Source organism: Branchiostoma lanceolatum, chromosome 2 (assembly GCF_035083965.1).
Source record: "Branchiostoma lanceolatum isolate klBraLanc5 chromosome 2, klBraLanc5.hap2, whole genome shotgun sequence".
Lineage (NCBI taxonomy): Eukaryota > Metazoa > Chordata > Leptocardii > Amphioxiformes > Branchiostomatidae > Branchiostoma > Branchiostoma lanceolatum.
The window spans coordinates 27,212,855-27,234,769 of NC_089723.1; the positions used below are offsets into that span (position 1 = coordinate 27,212,855).

At 42.8% G+C, this 21,915-nt stretch overlaps 1 protein-coding gene across 2 annotated transcripts in view; it reads left to right on the plus strand.

Moving 5' to 3' along the window:
* The window catches only part of LOC136428308 (uncharacterized), a 110,866-nt gene that overhangs the window by 29,094 nt on the left and 59,857 nt on the right, over nt 1–21,915 (plus strand). For both annotated transcript variants that reach the window (XM_066417708.1, XM_066417709.1), the window contains 33 exons: nt 197–341; nt 581–754; nt 1,039–1,267; nt 1,662–1,852; nt 2,094–2,196; nt 2,472–2,642; nt 2,952–3,209; nt 3,661–4,284; nt 4,952–5,097; nt 5,410–5,521; nt 5,908–6,227; nt 6,615–6,815; nt 7,027–7,284; nt 7,460–7,769; nt 7,911–8,140; nt 8,340–8,493; nt 8,757–8,977; nt 9,345–9,849; nt 10,054–10,163; nt 10,383–10,553; nt 10,791–10,902; nt 11,161–11,918; nt 12,472–12,653; nt 13,047–13,272; nt 13,695–13,917; nt 14,410–14,532; nt 14,694–14,887; nt 15,093–15,762; nt 16,101–16,329; nt 16,701–16,783; nt 17,042–17,241; nt 17,536–18,826; nt 19,065–21,827. In XM_066417708.1, the coding sequence (XP_066273805.1) occupies nt 197–341; nt 581–754; nt 1,039–1,267; nt 1,662–1,852; nt 2,094–2,196; nt 2,472–2,642; nt 2,952–3,209; nt 3,661–4,284; nt 4,952–5,097; nt 5,410–5,521; nt 5,908–6,227; nt 6,615–6,815; nt 7,027–7,284; nt 7,460–7,769; nt 7,911–8,140; nt 8,340–8,493; nt 8,757–8,977; nt 9,345–9,849; nt 10,054–10,163; nt 10,383–10,553; nt 10,791–10,902; nt 11,161–11,918; nt 12,472–12,653; nt 13,047–13,272; nt 13,695–13,917; nt 14,410–14,532; nt 14,694–14,887; nt 15,093–15,762; nt 16,101–16,329; nt 16,701–16,783; nt 17,042–17,241; nt 17,536–18,826; nt 19,065–21,827 (11,687 nt within the window). The remainder of the gene's footprint in view (nt 1–196; nt 342–580; nt 755–1,038; nt 1,268–1,661; nt 1,853–2,093; nt 2,197–2,471; nt 2,643–2,951; nt 3,210–3,660; nt 4,285–4,951; nt 5,098–5,409; nt 5,522–5,907; nt 6,228–6,614; nt 6,816–7,026; nt 7,285–7,459; nt 7,770–7,910; nt 8,141–8,339; nt 8,494–8,756; nt 8,978–9,344; nt 9,850–10,053; nt 10,164–10,382; nt 10,554–10,790; nt 10,903–11,160; nt 11,919–12,471; nt 12,654–13,046; nt 13,273–13,694; nt 13,918–14,409; nt 14,533–14,693; nt 14,888–15,092; nt 15,763–16,100; nt 16,330–16,700; nt 16,784–17,041; nt 17,242–17,535; nt 18,827–19,064; nt 21,828–21,915) is intronic.

The following is a 21,915-nucleotide window of genomic DNA, read 5'->3' on the forward strand; positions in this document are numbered from 1 at the left end:
AATTTGACAAACAAATCCAACAGAATATACCAGTCTGAGAAAAAGATGTTTTTTGTATACTTCTTATCCATGCCCGATGGATCTCTTGCCTTCCTTGCAGCAAATGTCCACTACACCTACTTCTTTTTATGAATCAAGTTGATTGTGATAAATGACTTTCTTTGACAGATTAAACAATATTTCACAACTTTTGCAGCCTGACAACAGCCTTCAAAGTGGAGAGTGAATACCAAGGACAGATCTATAACCACACAGACGGTTACATTGAAACTCTTGGCTGTGGGACACAGCAGGAGGTGGACCAGTATGCTGTTGTACAGTTGGGCAGGGATGTTGAAAAGGTATGGCTATAGATGTTCACACAAAATCCTTCCAACATACCTTCCAAACATAAACTTATGATGCATGAAGCAGATCAGTACACATATAGATTATATTGATATGGAAAAATACCTGTCTGGTATACCAATCCCATCTGATCATCAAAATTACCAATAAGAGATTTGTTGCATGTTGGTCAGGTTTTTACATTTTTGCAAGTACCTAACCTTAATGCTTCTTTTTATGATGTTATTTACAGATCTATGTAAAGCTAGATGCCCGTGGTTCATCTGGTGATGCCACCATGGATGCCATTCAGCTGTTTGCACGAGAGAACCCAAATATTGCCTCTCAGCTCCCTTTTACCTCAGCACCTGGCAGCGCCTGGGTTGTTGCAGAAGAAGAATCATCATACCATTTTGAATTTGATGAGGTTTGTTAATGAATGCATTCTCTACATAATCACAAAGTACAGTACAGTCACTTTTTTTGTCATCTCTCGTTTGATCTTAAAAGGTAAATATCAATGTGGCTAGCCTTATTTTTTGTCAGGATCTGATGTGTTGTGCAATTGTACAAGCCTTTGGACATTTGGACATGAACTGCAATGAACAACAAGCAGTTCTGGAGAGTAAACTTCGCTTGCTGCACCTCATAAAGATGACCAATGATGATGATGATGACAAGCCTTTAGCAGCTGTATTTTTCCCCATTCAGATCCAGGTGCGTGGTGGTGGTGGGCTTAGCTTTGAAGGAGAAGGCAGCAGGTTGTCTGCAGACAGAGTGACAGGTGACTACACTGGCCTGGTGACCATGCGGGAAGGCCAGATGTTCCATAACAGGTTTTCTAGAGACATCCTGCCATTCTCATTGGTCGTGCATCGCGGAGCAAACCTCACACTTCCGCCACGTACAGAGTGCAAGGATGTGGACATCTATATCCGAGGTAATTCCTCTTGATCTCAGTTATGAAGTGCTACTTAAGGTAACTGAATTTTAGTCTTATGTCACAAGTTGAAAGAATGTTGGCTGTTTTCAAAGAACAACAATGTCATGTATGATTGCGGTGCACAGTTAATCAAGATGAAATGTTGTCTCCTTATCTCAGGTAACCTATACATGAACTGACTGGGAACAGAGGCCTGGAATTAAAAATGTTCCCTATGAAGTCGTTATGTACTAAATGTAAACAAAATAAAATTAAAATAAATTGCCCTCAAGTTGGGCAAGTAATTGCACTAGTTGAGAGGCTTTTGTTCAAGGTGATCCATGATATACCAGATTCAGTTTTTGATACATTACTGTTTGTGCTAATAGATTTTTCTATTTCTCCCTACAAGGCCACTTTGACACCATACAAAATCTGACAGTTGGATCAGGATGTAAGTTTGTACTTGATCACCTGGATCCTACAACAACAGAGCTGGATCATGTGGTGGTCAAAACCTTTGGAGAAATGGAGGTTGTGACTCGGAATGAAGTAACTACGACTTTGACTGGACAGACATTTTCTATTCGCAGTGGAGGGATGGTAAGAATATTACATTGTGTATTGAAGTTTTCTTAATTGTTTTATTAAATTATCCATGCAACTTCCAGCATGATTGTCATAAGTACTGTCCACAGGACGTACATGTCGTACAAATGCCATGTATAGCTCTGTTTTCTTGGCTATAAGGCAATTTTGATCAACAGGATACTACTGCAAACTATATCTTTAATAGTGTGAGATCACTTAATTGATATGTTTGATTTTGTCATTCTCCCATCAGGTGCGGTCAAATGACCTTGAACTGCACTACATCAATGTTACAGTTGAATCTTCTGCCCATCTAACTGTGGATGAAGGTGTATCAAGGCAGGAGGCCTCTGGTGGTATGTTTTCTGTTTGACATGTTGATTATTGTAATTGTCACACTGACATCTATTGAATTTGATTATGTTATGATTTGCATTGTATTATCATTGTCTAGTATAAAATCTAGATTTAACTATTTTCTAATGTAGGTAATATTATCATAATGCCAACAATTTTTAAATCTGATGTTTACTTTAGATGTACATGTAAGACCATAAGCTATACATTGAAAGTTTTCAATAAAGGTAGATGCTGGTTCATAGTAACCATAAGAATTCCATCCTGTATCCAGATGGCACAGGAGTTGGCAGTCCGTCAGGTTCCTCCGGAGCAGGGCATGGTGGGAATGGTGGTCAGGGTTATTCCCAGTCCATGGTTGGCGTCACACATGGATCCTTCCTCATCCCAAACACGTTTGGCAGGGATGGGGGGCACAACGTCTTCCCTCATCTTGGTGGAAGAGGTATTTGTTATATACTCATGATATCAGATTCTGCTTTCTCTTTTCGTTTCAAGGCATCCTCATTTGAGGTGAAACCTTCTCTTATTAAAAGTAAAATTCTCTGAGAACAATTTTTAAAGGTAAAATTAGAATGATCCTAGCTTTGAAATGGATCAAAATTTTTAGGTTGCTTCAGTTGTGTTGCATGCAATTTTAACTCAAATGACAAAACAGAAAGTAACTTTGTTTTCAAGCCTATATATTAGAAAGTGTATGGTAAACATTTCCAGTATGTCTTTTGCACATTTGTTAATTAATTTATATTGACAGGTGGAGGGCGAATTTTGGTGAACATCTCCAATGCCCTTGTTGTGGACGGCTTTCTAACTGCCAAGGGCGGGAAGTGGGGCTCAGTGGCAGCAGGAGGTGGGAGTGGGGGAAGTATCTGGATCGAGACCCACATCTTTGATGGAGACGGAGTGGTGGATGTGTCAGGAGGAGATGGGTACATGGGCCAGGAGTCCACTGCAGGAGGAGGGGGAGCAGGGGGACGAACAGCAGTGTACTACACACACAACCACTTCATAGGTAATGTAACTGTTACTGTGTACTACACAGTCATACAACCACTTCATAGGTATGGTTCTGTTAAAGGAACAATGACAGTGTACTACACATACAGTACAACCATCTCATAGGCATGGTTCTGAAAATAACAGTGACACTTTATTGCACAAATGTACAACCACCACAAAAGTTTGGTGAAGGAACAGTAGCTGTGTTCTACACATACATTGTACAACCTCCTATACCAGGAAAATAGAAAAAGACTGGCATCTCACATTGTATATATTTTGTGCATCTACATTGCATAGATTTTTTTCTTCTGTCCAACTCAAAGTGTAATGCTTGAGATGAAACGTAATGTTTTTACATGTCATATAGCTAGTTAGTACATGAAGTACTGTATTGCATAATTATATATATCATGCATGAGCAATTAATCATCAATCATTATGACAAATCATGGATCCCACAGGCCAGTTCCTTGCTACTGGTGGGGATGGCTCTGAACCAGGAGGTCCCGGCACCGTGTACCTCCATCGTCTGCAACCTGACAACCAGACACAACTTCTGGATGCCACAAGTGAGGAAGCACAAGTTACCCATGATTCCAACGTCACCCAACCACTCACAAACCGAACACTCTACATCAACAACTTAGGGAAGAGAACACGAGATCCTCACCGAAACTTGTCCTCCCTCTACACCAGTTATGCTTCCACATCCACAATCGCATGGATCCTACCAGAGGACTTGTCAGAGATAGCTGATAGAAACATACCTACCCATTACTTTCTTGAGGATGTCATCATTGATGAGCTTCACGTCTATGGTGGGGCACATCTTGGCTTTTTATGGCCGGTCAGCCCAAGGGAACATCTCCAGATCAGACTGGGATCTCTGCATGGGGACCGCACTGGGAAAATGCACATTGGCTTTAACCAGACTTTGTATGCTGCCAATGCTCATCTCCCCATGGACCTGACCATCTATCCTGGAGGCCTGGCAACCACGCATGGAGAACTGCGGGCAGCAGGTGTCACCGTAGATGTGCAGGGAGTGGTGGCCAACTGTGAAAACATCACAGTTGTAGATGGAGGTACAGTAAAGCGTGTGATAAGACAATATCATGTACTTGCTTCAGTCTTTGTACATTGTATTCACTTTTAGTATGATCTACATTAATTTCAAATAGATGATATAGAAGTACAATTGTAGTCGTAGCACAGGATAGAGATATTATGCAACTGTACTTTACATCTATTACAGTAACTGTACTTTAAAGAGGCATATTGTTATCAGAACAGAAAACAAAATTCACTATTTTTGGTTATGTTTCTACATCATTAGTTGAATCTACCTTATTACACTGCACAGTAATATTCATCACGTATGGATGCGACTTTCTAGTGTCGTGCGAACACGCGCGACGTTCTGAAGTTTGTTTACTGTGACGCTCGAAGTTTTCGTTTATTGATGGAAATGTGACAAAATGACGGGAATATGTTGGAAATAAGTTACAAATAAGTTAGAAAATGTGAATCTGAATCAGATTTTTCGAATTCTGAATATTTGTAGCTTTTGCCCATCAGATTCTACAATATGCCCCTTTAAGAAGGGTTAACTAGTGGGGTTAACTAGTGGGAACATCTTTTTGCATCAAACTTGAACTACTTAATGAAATTTTGCCATCTAGCTGATCCAATTGCCGCTTACATTTTAACGTAGTAATACATGTACATTGTTATTATTTGTTGCTCTGCTAGGAATCATAAAAATGCATGAGATGATTGACCTTAGTGGACATCCAACTGAGACTTTCAACTTCAATGCCATCAAAATTCGTAACCATGGAACCTTGCAGACATCAAATGGACAGAACCAACGTGTCATGAAAGGAACATCTGTACAGGTGAGTTCTTCCTCCAATCAACTCTGAGGCATTGCCAAAGATGAATTGTTTAGATTGGTCATTTTACTCTTTATGAGTTTCTCCTTGTAACTGTTATGTAATGTCATAACAAACAGGTCCAATAATGGAAGACTGTAGCACAAAATGTTTTTTACATAATTCATTCTTACATGTATATTTCAATTTTTTTAGAAAAGGTGATCTTAGAAAATAAGACTTTTAAGTTAGGAAATACAAAATGTGTAATGTTACTAATTATATATTTAAAAGAGGATTTCATCAATTGTGGTCATTGACAATTATCAACCTCAGGTACATGGAGGTGGAGTTATCACATCAACCAACTTACATCTACTTGCTGAAGTCATCATTGTGGATGTCAAAGGTTCCATCAATGTGGACGGGAGTGGACATTCAGCTGGAGGTCTGTGCAGAGTATTGTTAAAGATGCACTCATAAAATGTGTTCTGGGAAAAAATAATGCATAAACCATATGGTTGTAGAATTCTCAATGGATAAGTTGCAGACTCTTCTTGACGAGCAACTTGAATCTTTTTTGTGTACCTTTCTGCAAGTGGTGTCATTTAGCTGTATTACAATGGGGCTTCATTGTCTACACTCTACAAGCAAATTGATTGAGACCTCCATAGATGTCATTATGTAGACTAAGCATACATTGTACTATTAACCATTTATATTGTACAGAATGTACATGAATCATCTATCATAAAGGGTCTTTGACTGCAAATGTTTCTGTCACGGAAAGCAACATTTTCCTTTCTCCATCAATTGTTATGAATATCCCTGTAGATGGTCCAGGTGCAGGCCTTACACATGCCAACCGTGGAACAGGTGGGAGCCATGGTGGGAGCGGCGGAGCAGCATCTGCCCCCCAGGAGACAGGACCTGCCTACGGCTCCTTCCTCCTCCCCCAGGAGTTCGGCAGTGGTGGAGGGAACAGTGGAGGTGCTGGCGGGGGAAGTCTGTTCGTCAACGCCACAGACTTTGTTCGTATTGAAGGTGTCCTAAGTGCAAGTGGACAGGACTCGCCAGGTGAATATGGAGGAGGAGGCAGTGGAGGAAGTCTTCAGCTCACAGCAAGGAAACTGGAAGGGACTGGGAAGATACAGGTAGAATAGAATTGTCCTTGGTATCTAATGCTTCAAAAGGAGAACATGACAGACATGTTTTCAAATTACGCTGTCAGTATTGATCCCAGTCTGTTGTTTTCATTTAAGATAGAATTTCAAGTAAATTTCAAATGTCTGCAAACCTCAAAAATGCAAGACTTCAATGTGAAAATTACTTACTTGTCATTGACTGTATCATTAATTAGTATTTAGATGTAGTTAGATATCAAATTTCTGTTACCACTGTAACTATTCTTCTGCTTGTCACCATAACCTGTACTTAGCTCGTCAGAGCATAAACGTGCAATAAAGGTCTTTCATTCATTCATTCATTCATTGTTATCAAGATTGATTTTTTTCCTTCCCTTTTCCCCACACCTGTACTAGGTGAATGGAGGCAGTGGTTATGGAGGTGGAGGTGGCGGAAGAATGGCTCTATACTTTGAATTGATGGACTTTGATGGAAGCCTTGAATCTTCAGGAGGGGAGGGGCAGGCTGAGCATGGTGCATCCGGGACAGTCTTCTTAAAAAAACAGCATTCAGTGGAGAAAACTACCCTGAGGATATACAATGGCTATAACCAACCAGTAAGTTGGTCATCTATTATCATAATGGGACATCATGTTTGAAATTGATGTGTGTTGAACTTCATGAACTACAAAGGGCATTTAGAAATGATTTGATTCTGAAAATTGAAGTTCCAAAAACTATCAAATGCATTAAAGTTACATGAAAAACAAATTTATCACTGACAATTTAACCTACTCTAACTTGTAACAACTGTGTCTCTACCTCTAGTCCCGGAGAACTTGGATTCCCCTCCCCGAAGACCAAGCTGATGATCACATCCTTGATGTCCTGGACATTGGAGGGTATGCACACGTCAGCCTGCTGTCTGTGGATGAGGGAGGTCTTCCGGTCAGCGACAGCAGGACGTTACATGTCCGAGACCTGGCAGGCGATCACACAGGGACCGTCCATGTTGACCGTGGGGAAGCCATCAATATCAGCTTGAATGCAACGCACAAGATTCCCTTCAACGTCAATGTCTATGCGGTATGTCCAATGTCCAACAAATCGTTATTTAGTGCCTGGTGTAAAGCAAGGGCTATGATATCCACAATGTACTGTAATATAGCTACAATGTAATGATATGCATGTTTGGAACATCCTCTTTTGACTTAATATGTAGATATGTTGAAGAAGGTTCTTTTCATGTTTGATCCTGCAGAACGGTACAGTGGGACTTCCCTACAACACCTACCTGCAGGACACCACACTTAAACTGTATGGAGGTAAACTCCAGGGTGTGCAGACCCTCAACATATCACTGGATGGAAAACTTGACATCAAGGCTGCATCAAAGGTTAATACAGAGACGCCTGGCCTCCTAGTTTTGAACAGCATCACTGTTCTGAATGGAGGAGTCCTTTCTTACCTGGAAGGTCCAGACGACGAGGCTGGGCTCATGGTACAACTTGATGGTAGTTTCACTGTAAGGGGAGGAGCAGAGGTGACCACTAACAAGCTGTACATCAAAGGTTGGTGAAGCTTGCTTTTTGAAAAGCCTAGAATCAATATGGATTTGGAGTCACTGGCATCTGTGCCAGTCAGTATTTTTCTTGTCTCTCAAGGTAGATACACTGTGTATCAGTTAATATACATATGTTGTGTATTTTCAGCTGTGGACATCAGTGTTGATGGTGAAGGTAAGGTGGATGCATCCGGACATGGCTGGCCAGTGTCACAGGGTACCGGAGCAGGACTGGGGACCTCGTATGGGTCAGGCGCCTCTCATGGTGGGGGTGGTGGGCAAGGACAGAACATGGCCTACTCTGCACCCGCCTATGGAAATGTCCTCAAACCTGTGGACTATGGAAGCGGTGGCAGCAGAACAAGTGGACACACAGAGGTTAGAAAAGTAGTTTATGTAGGATATTATATTAATCTTTTTTTATTGTTACAGGGTTCAGAAATAGAGTATTTGTTTGGTTTCCCTTCACTTTGGACATCAGTGGTCAGCAAGTAAACGCACAAAATGCTGAATATTGATACCCATTCAAGTTAGCTATAGCCAATTACAAATAAGACCTTTGATGATATGTTTCTAGGGTGGAGGAAGTGGTGGAGGTGTTCTTCATTTGGAAGCTGAAAATCACTTCCTGCTGGATGGTGAACTCTTAGCTGATGGCACGTCTGCTACCGAAACTGGGAATGGAGGAGGAAGTGGAGGGAGTATCTGGATCACAACAAGCCATTTGTCTGGTATGGAAGACATTCAGTAATACTCGGGCTGATGGGAAAGTCTGTACCTAATGGACACGACAATAGGACAATATATATTGTAGTAGCTTAAGATTTGAATTCTCTATACTCGTTCCTAATTTTTCCAACTTGTCCTTTTGCTATACATTTTTGCTTAAGTTACAAATGGACGAAAAACCAGGAATTTGAATTGGTATCGCCTCGCATCATAATGTCATGGATAGGATTGTAGGACATTGTTAAAATGAACTTTTTTTCTTTAGGGACAGGACGTGTGTCAGTAAATGGAGGGGATTCCCCATGTGTAGCTCACTGCAACCGCTGCATTGAGGGACGATGTTTGCAGTGCAGGGACCAGTATTACTGGAAACCATACGACTGTGTCCGACGTTGTGATGATTGGCGTAATGAAGTACCAAGCCATGGCACAAGTGACCATTATGTTGGAAGATACTGCAGAAATGAGAAACAGTCAGGAACACCAGTGAGTAATACAAGCCTCTGACATTACTGCTTATGATGGATTTTGTTGGACTTCAAGGCTTGTATTGTTTTATGTACCTTGGCCTTAGGCCAGTAGGTTGCTTAAGAGTGGTTTGTTTTTTTTAGTTTTCCTTTTCTGCTGTATATTTTATGTATTGCTGTTATTAACAGTAGTGCAAGTGGAAACTAAGAATCATTAATATTAAACGGTCTTTCCAATGAGGCCTTACATGACCCTCCCCCCCATGAGTCTCATAAAAATGAAAGTAGTAAGTCAGACCTATAGCATTTAATGGAAAATTTCCATTTGCAGTTATACATGTAATAGAGTAAGGAAGATACAGTAACTGTTTTCTTAATCACTTCAGTCTGTTGGCGGTGGAGGTGCTGGTGGCCGTGTTGCCATCTACAGCAACGTCAGCGACACCTTCCGCGGTCAGCTGCAGGCTTTAGGAGGGGCGAGTGATGCTGAAAGGGGAGGCCCCGGAACAGTCGTCATCTCTAACCCATTACTCAACACCACGTTACCTCAAACAACACTTCTTGTGGACAATGGAGGGTACAAACCAAAGATAACATGGCAAACTAGCAGCAACCAAGACAGTGGACGTGCCTACGTCACAACTCAGCAATCTAACATAATGTTGCATTACAAGTTTGATCATGTACATATATCAGGTGGCGGGCATTTGGCTTTCCACAAGGATGATACCATTCCTCGCGATATTCCCATACACATCAGCCATCTCCATGGTGATGGGTCTGGTGTCCTCCATACGTCACCTGACCAACATCTGTACATCATGGACTCTGACTCTCCCTTCCCAGTAGGCCTCAGGAGCTATGAAAACTCCTATATCAGCCTACCAAAGAGTAAGTAGTCCAGTAGCTGAAAAGTCACTCAACTATGATAATTGATATTTGTAAGTCAATGAAATTAATATTGAATAATCTGGAAAGTAGGATGGTTAGAAATGTTTGTGCTCATCCTCCGTGTTATCATAATGCTCACCTGCACGGTAAAACTGTACTGTTTCAGTCCTGACACTACCAACTAATAGTTCCTTTGACCCACAGCTGTGTACCTTGCTGATATGGACAGCCCTGAGGTCCGTGTGGATGGCACCGTTGATGGTTTGGAAGATTTAGCCATTGGCAGTGGTATCACCTTGATGGTTGGGGGTGAGGTAAGCATGACATTACCTCATATCTTGAACAATATACATGGGTGAACACACTATAGAGGAAAATCAGAAGATATGATTTAGATTGAATTATTTTTCACATCCTGAAATTAGCAACTGCTTTGTTGTTGTTGTTATTCAGGTGCAGAATCTAATGATGTTAGCTGTTTTTCAGTTTCAGTGAGAAATTTTACTTGAATACCTGTATGTATTTCCTTGCAGGGTAAAACATCTGGAGTACCAGCAAAGACACTGCAACTGGAGTCTGTACAGATTTTCACAGATGGACAGCTGGTGTCATATTACCCTGGTGGCTTGAAGCGTGGGCAGGAACCATCTCTGTCCCTCCAGATCACGGACGGGATCCACCTTCATGCCGGTGGTGCCATCAAGGTGCTCCTTATCCTCCTCTCCTCATCTAGAACATCTAATCAGTAATTGCCTTCACCTACATTGTACAGAGCACATTGTCCTTGCATGATGCTAGCTTTTGTATTTCTATGATTATTGTGTGGTAATGGATAAAGGTAATCAGCTACCATGAGACAAGACACTAGAGACTGTCTCGGTGGTTATCAACATCTAGTTATTGTTTTGTTCTTAATGCTAGCCTTGTCTTTACTTCTGCAGGGAAACTGGGTACACATGAGTGCTGAGAGCATCTTAGTGGACACGGCGGCAGAGGTGGACACCAGTGGAGTTGGGAGTAACCCAGAGGGAGAAGGCATCCCTGCCGCACAAGGTACTGGTGATATGTTTACATTCTCATGGGGTGTTGTTGAGTTTCAACAGGCCATGTAGGCTACTGAATACTATTTCCTGCTGTTTCTTTGTGATACATCATATGTGTAGTGTAGTGTTGTGTAGTGTGGTAGAAGGGCACTTGACAGCTTGAGCACCACAAAATTCTAGATGTTAAACTTGGAATGCCCTCTGTAGCATATTCAAAGAGGATGTTTGATTGTTTGATGTAGAAGGCATGATTTGTTCTATGGTGCAGGAGCTTCAGGTGGTGGTCATGGTGGAAGTGGAGGCCAAGGCTTACGCAGCCATGACTACAGCATTGTCGGACCACCATACGGCTCTCTGTATGAACCACAAGACTTCGGCAGCCCAGGAGGGGTCAGTGGACTTACCTCATCCTTACCAGGTCAAGGTGGAGGGGTGATCACCATGGTAGCAACAAGACTGGTTGAGGTTGATGGAACCCTTCATGCAGATGGAACTGAGCCAATGTACCACCTGAACGGTGGTGGAAGCGGTGGTAGTGTCCACATCAACACTGCTACATTCAAAGGAACTGGTTTGGTAAGCGCAAATGGCGGGTCTTCCCCATCTGGAGGTGGAGGTGGGGGTGGCAGAGTTGCCATCCATTCTGCTAACAACACCTTCAGTGGTGTGATACAAGCGTTTGGAGGGAGGAGCAGCTACGAAGTTGGCGGTGCAGGGACTATTCTTCTGAGGGACACAGATGATGGCAATGACACCTTAATTGTGGACAATGAAGACAGAGGACAGCCACGTCGACCACAGATTGACTTCTCAGTCCTGGACGATCAGCAGCACAAAGGGGAAGACAGTGCAAGGACATGGCTTGTGCCCTATGAAGACCAAAGGTCCTTTACCTTCAAAGAAGTGTCAATCAGAAGGGGTGCCCACCTTTCCCTCTTCAACCACACTGATGGGACTCAGTACAATGTAAGGGTAGCTCAAACAGCAGGAGACAAGACTGGCATGATGCATGTTGGACCATCACAGGTTGGATGTTTTCTTCTATACAAAAAAAATTTAAACAAAATGTTAGTCTATTCAATCTCACAGTCATATGCTGAAGTAAATATTCTACAAAAATGGAAGTCCTTCATCCAATGAAGAATACCAAGGAAATTGTAACAGCCTCATTTCAGCACCATGGAAAGTGGTCATTGTCCATGGTACTGAAATTTGGCCACAAGTTAGTTCAATACAACTTGCTTGGTATTTTTCATTTGATAGAGTACTTCTGTTATGGTTTTATTCTTTTAATGTATGTTTTAAAATTTGCATTGGTCTGGCTGGACATGTAGTCTTAGAAACAGACAAACCAGCACAATGACTGTGGCTTCTAATGGAAGTAACAAAGCATCTATTAGTGGGAAACATAATATCTAACTTATCATTTCACAGGCAGTGCACCAGTTGAATCATAGACTGTGTCAGAGCTGATATTCATATAACATTTAGCTAATATGTTTACTCTTACCCTGTGATCATTGTACATTCTTTAGACATGTGTCGTCAAAAAATAGCTCATTTCCATGTGAATTCATAGACTCTCCGAGTGAGTCAGCCACCAGAGAGCCCAGACTTGATGTGGAGTGTGCTGGTTTACCCCAGTGGACAGCTGGAGATGTCCGAACATCTTGAGGTCAGAGACATGACCTTGACCTTGGCAGGTGACCTCTTGGGAGCACAGGACCTCACCATTGGTCATGGAGGGAAACTCATTCTCAAGTAGGACATCATTGATTATACTGCATGTTAATAGATATGCTTTTTTAGATGTTATATTCAGCTTAATATTTTTATACAGGAAAAATATACTGCTATTGATTAGAATGTAGAATGTAAATACTAGCTGTAATGACTTTTGTATATATAATATATATATATACATAGTCTGTATGTCTTATGTTTGTATGTTTTATGCCCAGAAAGATTAGCTGCTAACAAATCTTGTATGTTAGCTAATGGACTTAATAATGTATCCAAGTATACCTAAAAGCTACAAAGTTCAGGAGGAGCTGTAAGGACACCAATATACTATATTAGGTATGTCAGTATAATGATGAAGATAAATATGTTAGGAGCATTGTAAGATTATCTTCCATTCACTATTTCAACCAGACCTCGGGCAAATGCAACATGGGACAGCACACGCTACATCACGTTCGGGACAGTGACCATCGAGGGTGGCGGTGAGCTGGCGGTGGAGAGCGATGAGACAGGATTCTTCCTTATTGGCCAGGTGCTACATGTGCACAGTGGAGGTTTGGTGACAGCCGACAAACTATCTGTGACAGCCACAGACATTATTGTGGAACAGGCAGCTACAATAGACCTCAGTGGACAGGTAATGAAAGCTTTGCTCTTGATTTGCATAATGAACATCTTATCAACTGATCATGATTGTACTAATTCATTTAGTCCATAAATCGTCACCCTAATATAAAATTTTTGCTTTGCTATAATTGCTATTTCCAGAAATATACAAGTAAAAAAATGACCCTGCCAATTCTTATCTCTTCATGAACACAAAAAGACTACGTAACTATGACATCACTGCACATTATTGCAAGTTCTTGGTGATTAATGTACATTGTAACTTAATGCAAAACAAGCAAAATGTAGACATGAACAAACTGCTTTGTCAAAGTTAATTATTTTGATCTTGTGAAGTAGATTTAACAGAAATGACCTAAAAGGAAAGTGGATACAAGGTTTGCAGTCAAATTTTTCTCAGCAAGGCAGAAGTCAACAATTTTCCTTTTGCAGGCACCAGTTACTGGACATGTGGCAGGACGAGGCACCAATGGAGCCGGTGCAGGGCATGGTGGGAATGGCGGTCGCAGCAGGTCTCAGCCAGGAGCTGGCCGGTTTTATGGAGATCTCAGCCAACCAGACACATTTGGCAGCTCTGCAACTCTGAATGGTGGCAGGCACGTGGCAGGTGGTGGATCTGTCACACTTACTGCAACGAATATGATTCGTCTGGATGGTAAGTAAGATGTAGTGAGTCATTGAATATAACCTTGTCTCAAAGTCAACAAGCTTCAACCATATCTGGTGATTGCCAGAAGGTTGCCCAACAGAGGGTTACGCATATTTTCTTACTGAAAATCGACCCCGTCATATTTAGCGGATCTCAGAGACATGCAAACATCTGCCAATCACTAAAGATTGCATGATGTTAGGTGTATTACTGCCACAAATGTCATTTAGAGCCCGCAGACTCATAAGCCAATCAATTGTCATGCTGTGTGACATGGGCTAAGCTTTAAACATTTAATCTGCTGTAAGATAATTGCTGATTGATCTCAAGCTTCCATAAACAGAAAGACAAAAACAAAATTTATCCTTTTGAAGATGTTTTCAGTTGAATGCAAACTTTGCTCTTGAGTATGTCTTAAGGCTGTTTCACTGCCTTGTGATGTTTGAAGTGACATAACTGAATTCCTTCAGCTTCTGCTACGATATCTAATACCAACAGGTACAATCCGAGGGAATGGAGCAGATGGTGCTGAAGGCAGTGGTGGTGCCAGTGGGGGAAGTATTCTCATCAGGACAGACATCTTCAAAGGAACAGGCAGCATTGAATGTTCAGGAGGCCAAGGTAAGCATGGGAAGCAAAGTGCAACATGGGCATCAAAAGCTTCCTAGTATGTAGTCAAGGATATTTGTAACAATTTTAAAGAATTCATACTGAGAGCATATGATATGTTGTACATGTACAATGTGGTTAATGATAAGTGATTGGTGATATTGTCTCTGCAGGTAGTGGGAGTGATGCTGGTGGTGGGAGTGGAGGTCGTGTGGCCGTACACTACACAAGCAACACCTTCCAAGGAAACATAATGGCGTACGGTGGTCAGTCCAGCATTGAAGCTGGGGCAGCAGGGACCATACTGCTGGAAAGTGGCGATTTGTGGACTCTTACCGTGGACAACAATGGACAAATTGTATATCAGGTCAGCATGAAATGATATTGGGACCTTTCCATTTCAGTTTTTGGGACAGTACCGGTATTTGAGACTTTGTATACAGTTATCAAAATGGTACATAAATTTGGCAGTTGTCTTGAGTTGTTTTGTTGTGTATTGTGTTTAACTGTCATGTAGAAAACGATTGACCATTTTGTCTAAACTGCTCTTTTCCTATTGTTATCACTATCAGGAAAGCATTGAGGACTTCTTTGACCTCAGTGAAGTGAGTGGTCGAACTTGGGTGAACGTGCCCCCCTCTGGAAGCTACAACTTTGCCACCCTCGACCTTCGAGGCAACGCTCATCTTGCATTTGATGTAGATGCTGCTGCACCGAATCTTGTGAGATACTACACTGTGCAAAAACTGGTTGGAGATAGAACAGGTGATGTGAGCAGCTTACCCACACTCAATATAGGTCCAGGCCAGATGATCACCATCCAGCGCACTGATTACTACCTGCCAGTCAACTTCAAGGTCCACGAAAATGGAGAACTTTCAATGCCCAGCAGTATCATGCTACACAAAGGTCACAACATCGTAGATGGTACGCTGTCCGGTATCACTGAGCTTACTGTTGCTGACAGCATTCTCACGTTTGGGGGAGGGGCGGAGACCACTACCTCAGATCAGGACCACCCCATCCTCGACTTCACTACAAGCCTCACTGTCGGTGCAAATGCTGTTGTTCACATGACAGGAACTGAAAACCTCTATGAGTTGAAATCACAGACTCTGACAGTACAGTCAAGGGGAAGGCTGGTGGCAAAAAGGTTGCAGGTCACTGCAGAGCAGGTCTCTGTTGCAGAGGCAGGGCACCTGGATCTAGACTACACTGGATACGGGCCAGGATCTGGTCCTGGTAAGCATGCAGTTTTATTTTCTGATACCAACTTCCACCTGTTACAGTATTCTTTCAAAGTTCTAGAATGTAAGAACTCTTGGGTTATAGAGCTTCTTGCTTCAAGCAGGATTGCTAACTCCTAGACATGGCACACCATCTAAATAAAGTATGCAGAAGTATGAAAATAAATGAAAATGTAAGGGAATGTCATATTATAACCTTGGGGTAAGATAATAAAGTTAGACATAAAATCTGTGAAAATAAAGTGAGTCTGAATCAACAGTACTGTATACATAGTATGAATTTATTCATTGTCAGCTCATTCATTACATGTAACAATATGTCCGTTTTTCTAGGACGCGGTACTACTTACAGCAACATCGGTGGTGGTGCAGGCCATGCTGGACTGGGAGGGCAGGGATCATACTCAAGCGCACATGGTGGACAGCACTATGACTCCTTCCTGTCTCCGACTGAGATGGGCTCTGGGGGCGGTGGACAACAATCTGGTGGTGCCTCAGGAGGAGGAACTTTGCACATCATTGCAAGTGCAAGGGTTGAGAACTATGGACTCATCAGTGCTAGGTATCACTCAATTACATGCATGTTTTCATAGTTTTGGATGAAATCCTGAGTGTTCCATTTCAATATGTCCATCAACATCACACAATCTTATGTCATGTAACTTGAAATCTATTGATCATACATACAATGTAGATTTAGAACTCCTCATTAGCTAGCATAAGTAAAGTTAAGAGTCATTCTGGAATCAATTCTGTGTTGTCTTTCTCAGTAATAAAACTGAGTGTTTCGTTGATCATGAATGAAAAGGAAATCTTATAATGACTCTGAATTTTGTTAAGCAGTATAACAGTTTGTAAATTAGATAAGGCTGATGTCTGAAAATTAAACTTACTCTCCCATTTTAAATGCTTGTTTTTCCTTACTCATTACAGAGGCAAGAATGCACAGAGTTCTAACTGTGGTGGTGGATCAGGTGGCAGCATCTGGGTGGAATCCCCTGTGTTAGTAGCCACAGGTAAGCCTAAGTCATAGCATATTTTGACTCTCTGTTGTAATATCAAAATATACAATGTACATAGAAAGTCTCTCCAGGCCAATTCAGAGTCAGTATATGTTCAGAGCATTCCAAATATACATGTACATGCATGTAAGTAAAAGTATTCTCATGCTGTTCTTGGCATCAGGATGCAATAACAAAATAATCTTGCTTTGTCTCAGGACTTTTTTTAGCAAGACTAACTCCATTGTATTTTTTTATTTTCAACTGTTCTAGGAACGTTCAATGTCAGTGGTGGAAAAGGCCTTTCCAGTGGAGGTGGTGGGGGAGGGGGATATATTTCCCTTCATGTGAACCATGGAGAGAGTATGCTTGCAAGAGCCTCCCTGGTCAGCCGTGGAGGCCTTGGTCACAACAATGGAGGACCTGGTATTGTCTACATCAAAGACACCACAACTGGCAGCAACTATGACAAGGTGTGCAATTTTCATGTCCTGTTTCTGCATACACTGCATGGTATCTATGTCAGTCTGTCTTTTTTGCTGTCTGTAGACCAGTTTGTGAGAACTGTACAGCTAGAGTTGAAAACATGATAGGGATACATCTGAAAAAAAGGTCAGGAAAACCAAGGAGGTTTTATCAAACTCAAGTGTTACATTCTATATATTTTGTCTATGCAGTATAAAGTCAAATGTTCAATCTTGAGTCATTATTGACTGTTCTTGGCACTGAGTTTGAATCAAGCTGTCACACTATTGTCTGCTGCTCAGGTCATTGTGAATGCAGAGCACCTCACAAGCACAGCAGCCATCTTGGACCCAGGTGCCAGGGCCAGGAGCCTGACTACTCTACAGGAGCTGGAGTTACTCGGGGGTGCAGAGCTCATGTTCCCATCTCAAACAGACTCTCCTATTCCACTTACTGTCACCATAAACAACTTAGAAGGAGACCGGAGTTCCACACTAAGGATAGGAGATAAGCAGGTGATACACGTTATGGAGTCGAGTAACATCAATGAACTTGACCTGCCTGCAAGTATTGAAGTCAGCCAAGGTGGAGTGATTTATACACGTCCTAAAATCCTGCTCCGACAGGACGTTACCTTTGACCTATGTGGAAGGATGAGTGAAATAACTGAGATGACAGTCAGGTCAGGGGGAAGTTTTCTTGTGTCATATCCTGGGTACACAGACGGCACAAGTCCAGGCACCGTCAGCATGGAAACTTTGAAAGTATATCAAGGGGGACGTGTGACAAGATCCACAAAGTGCCAGAACCCCACCAATGTACCAATGGAACTGCAGCTTACTAATCTGCATGAAATGTATGGCTCCCACTTCATCAGTGATGCATTCTCTCCACTTAATGTGGGAACTCATCATAGAGATGAAGATGTCGGGGACCTTCCTGACATCGTGTGTCCTCATGGAACTAACCTCAACTTAATGACAGGGCAGTCATGCACCCTACCACTGGGAACAGTAACATACCAGTCTCTCACCATCAATGGTGGAGCTGTAATGACTGTGTCTGGTGATCCCACAGGACTAAGCACCTCCCACCTCATAGTTAATGGAGATCTCATCATCAATCCAGGAGGCTCTATACTTGCAGAAGCCATCATTAATGCCACTGTAGGGTCAGCCATAGCCCATGGTGGAACACATGGAGGTCAAGGTGGAGGCTCTATTGACGCCATACATGGCAGCATCATTTCTCCAGAGGACTACGGAACAGCTGGAAAAGGCAATGGTGGAGGCCAAGGTGGTGGGCAGATAAAAATCACTGTCAATGGGAACTTCATTAATGATGGGGTAGTGGGAGCTGATGGAGGTGATCATACCACAAGTAGTGGAGGAGGAGGCAGTGGGGGCAGCATCTTCATCACAGCAGCCCAGTTCAGTGGGTATGGCAGCATATCAGCCAATGGTGGACAAGGATGGACATCCCTAGGGTCAGGAGGAGGAGGAGGAGGTCGTATAGCTGTGCATGTCACTGAATCAACGTACAAGGGGGCATTCAGTGCTGCTGGTGGGGATGGAAATACTCCTGGTGGATCAGGTAAGCTCATTTTTTTAGCAGTTCTTGGTCCCTCTTTGTTGTGAAATGTTTCAGCATCTCAATTTTGTCTTAGATAGGTAATTATTATAATTCTAGTTCCTTTTATATTCTAAACCTTCTACAATAGGTTATTGACTAAATACACATATTAATGAAATACTTAACAGTACAAGACCATTAGACCATTGAGTTGCAATTGATATCACACTAAGACATCCTTTTGTTCTGAATATTTCAGGTACAATATTCATAAGAGACACCAGAAATGGAGTATCACATGACGCTCTTATCATTGATGGCGGTGCTGACACCAACAGTCTTCCGACCCCAACAACCTCAGAGTTGGCAACAGTTGATGAAGTGCAAGTGATAAGATATGGGATCTTAGAAGTTACAAGCAGCCTCCACATTTCAAAGCTGACTGGAGATGGTACCGGGAAGATGGTGGTTTCCAGTGCGTCAACCACCACCATTGCTGACTTTGCCAATGCAGAACTGGGAACTCAATGTGCCTTTAGAATTGAGGCCGGAGGAAATGTAGAAATGACCAAATTTGCTACATTCACAGGAGAGCAACAGCCCCTGCTGGACATTGCAGGTGTGCTTTCAATCAGTAGTACCATCATTCATGCCAACAACTTGATTCTTCACCCAAACAGCCATCTTATGACATCAGAGCTTCACCTCTTGCAGTCTTCGTCTGCCATCTTTGACAACACAGCCAAGGTCAGTCCTCAAGGTCAAGCTCCAGTGCCAGGTGTTCTTCATGTCAACAGGCTGTCTCTTGGTGTTGATGCCTTGTTGGATTTACGTCACAATGAGTCCAATGTTACAGTACAGTCGGCACAGTTACAGCTGCGTGCCGGCAGCAGGCTGAAGTCATCTGCAACTGAAACAGTCGTTCATATTGAAGCTGGAAGTGTTGAGCTGGAAGTTGGATCTGCCATAGAGGTAGTCGGCACAGGGTATGAAATGGGGCCTGGTTATTCCTGCTTTGTCAATGCCAGCGTTTGTCAATCAGGGGCAAACCATGGAGGCACAGGAGGGAATGCTGCAGTCAACAGCCAAGTATATGGGTCTGTCTCATCTCCATCAAGCTTTGGCAGTGGATCTGGGACAGATGTCCATGGCGGCGGTGCCTTAAAACTGGTGGCAACTGAGTTTTTGAAACTAGATGGTTTGATCAGTGCCAATGGGATGGATGAGACTTTTGAAGATGGCTTCTACCTTGGTGGAGGAAGTGGAGGTAGCATATGGATCACTACTGCAACTTTCCAAGGGCATGGACTTATAACTTCAGATGGTGGAGCAGGCAAGGTGGGATACTCTGGTGGTGGTAGTGGCGGCAGAGTTGCTATCCATGCAGGAAGTATTGACAAGTTCACTGGAAAAGCATCAACCTTTGGTGGGGCTGGCAAGACCAATGGAGCTGCTGGAACCATCTTCTTCAGAAGCGTCAGCTTTGGACTTAAACATGACACAGTTGTAGTAGACAACAACAATCAGCCCTCAGATGAAAGTACCTTTATCACATCACAGTCAGGTGGATTGGCCTCCATCGACAACCTCCATGTAAGAAAAATGGGCAGAGTTGAATTTGTCACCACTGGTGGAGACAACAGTGTTATCATTCATAATCTCTTGGGTGACTTCTCTGGTACAATCACTGTCCTAAACAACCAAACCCTTGCCATTGGACAAAACAGTGGTACCAATCAGTACATGACCACAGCATCTCTTGTCGTCCAAGAAGGCGGAAAGCTAATTCTTCCACAAAGAGTTCTATTCAGCAAGTCGACAACTGGTCAACAAGCTTTGACTCTCAGAGGAACTCTTCAGGGACTTCAGGAAATTACTGTAGGCGAGGGGGCTTCAGTCCTGTTTGACTCCACTGCAAGAACATCTTTTGGAGAAAATGTGGAGGATGACATTGGCTCATTCACCTTTGGCACTGTTGAAGTAATGCAAAGTGGAAGGTTTGATCTGACGACCTTTTTCCAGGAGCCTATACAGCTCACCACTCTCACCGCATTGAATGTTCGTTATGGAGGTACTATCACTGGCCGTTGGCTTGTTGTTAGGTCCCCATCAGTCACAGTTGGCTTGGGTGGGAGTATAGCCAGCAATGGTCTTGGGTTTGCAGGAGGAGAGGGTCAAGGTGCTGGAGTATCAGACTTGACATCTGGATCAGGTGGCAGCCATGGTGGATGGGGAGGCTCCACTGCCGACAATACAGACAACCCTGTCAGCTCGTATGGAACACTATACAAGGGTACGGAGTTCGGAAGTGGTGGAGGTAACGGTCCAGGTGAAAATGCGGGCGGTGCAGGAGGCGGCATCATCACCATTGAAACCAACTCCCTGCAACTGGATGGTCAGATCAGTTCTGAAGGTGCGGCTGGATTTGGATCTGGTGGTGGTGGCAGTGGTGGGACTGTACATCTTGTACTGGACAGGCTGACTGGTTCAGGAGAAGTAAATGTAAAAGGTGGGAACGCAGGGAATCCATCCAGTGGGAGTGGTGGCGGAGGCCGAGTGTCAATATTCCTCACGTCACACTCACTGTTCACCGGCAGTTACAAAACTTGTGGAGGCTCTGCACAGAGGGAAAGCCTGGCAGGGTCCTCAGGCACAGTCTTCATCAAGGAAATGCGGGGCTCTAATGAATACACCACACTCATTCTAGACAACTCATGCATGGCAGCAAACATGTCACGTGGGACTGTTCTAGATGAGACAGAAGTCCAAGACCACCACTTCAATGAGCTGCATGTGTTGGATAATGTCATCCTACACGTAGAGGGATCCAATGTGACTGCGACAGCCGACAGGCTGTACAGTGATGTCACAAGCACCATCCACATCCATGACACAATGGTTCTTTCTGTGGACTCTGGTCTATCAGAATCCTCACCTGAATGTAGCTTTGCACTAAGTGAACAAGGAGAGTTACGACTTCCTCCAACTGTGACCTTCTTAGGACCAAGGAATTCATTTGCAGGTAAGAAAACTTTCAAATCAGGTGACTTTAGTTTAGCCTAGATTAACTGTAACTATAAGATACATCCATCTAAGTTTTTTTTTTTAAT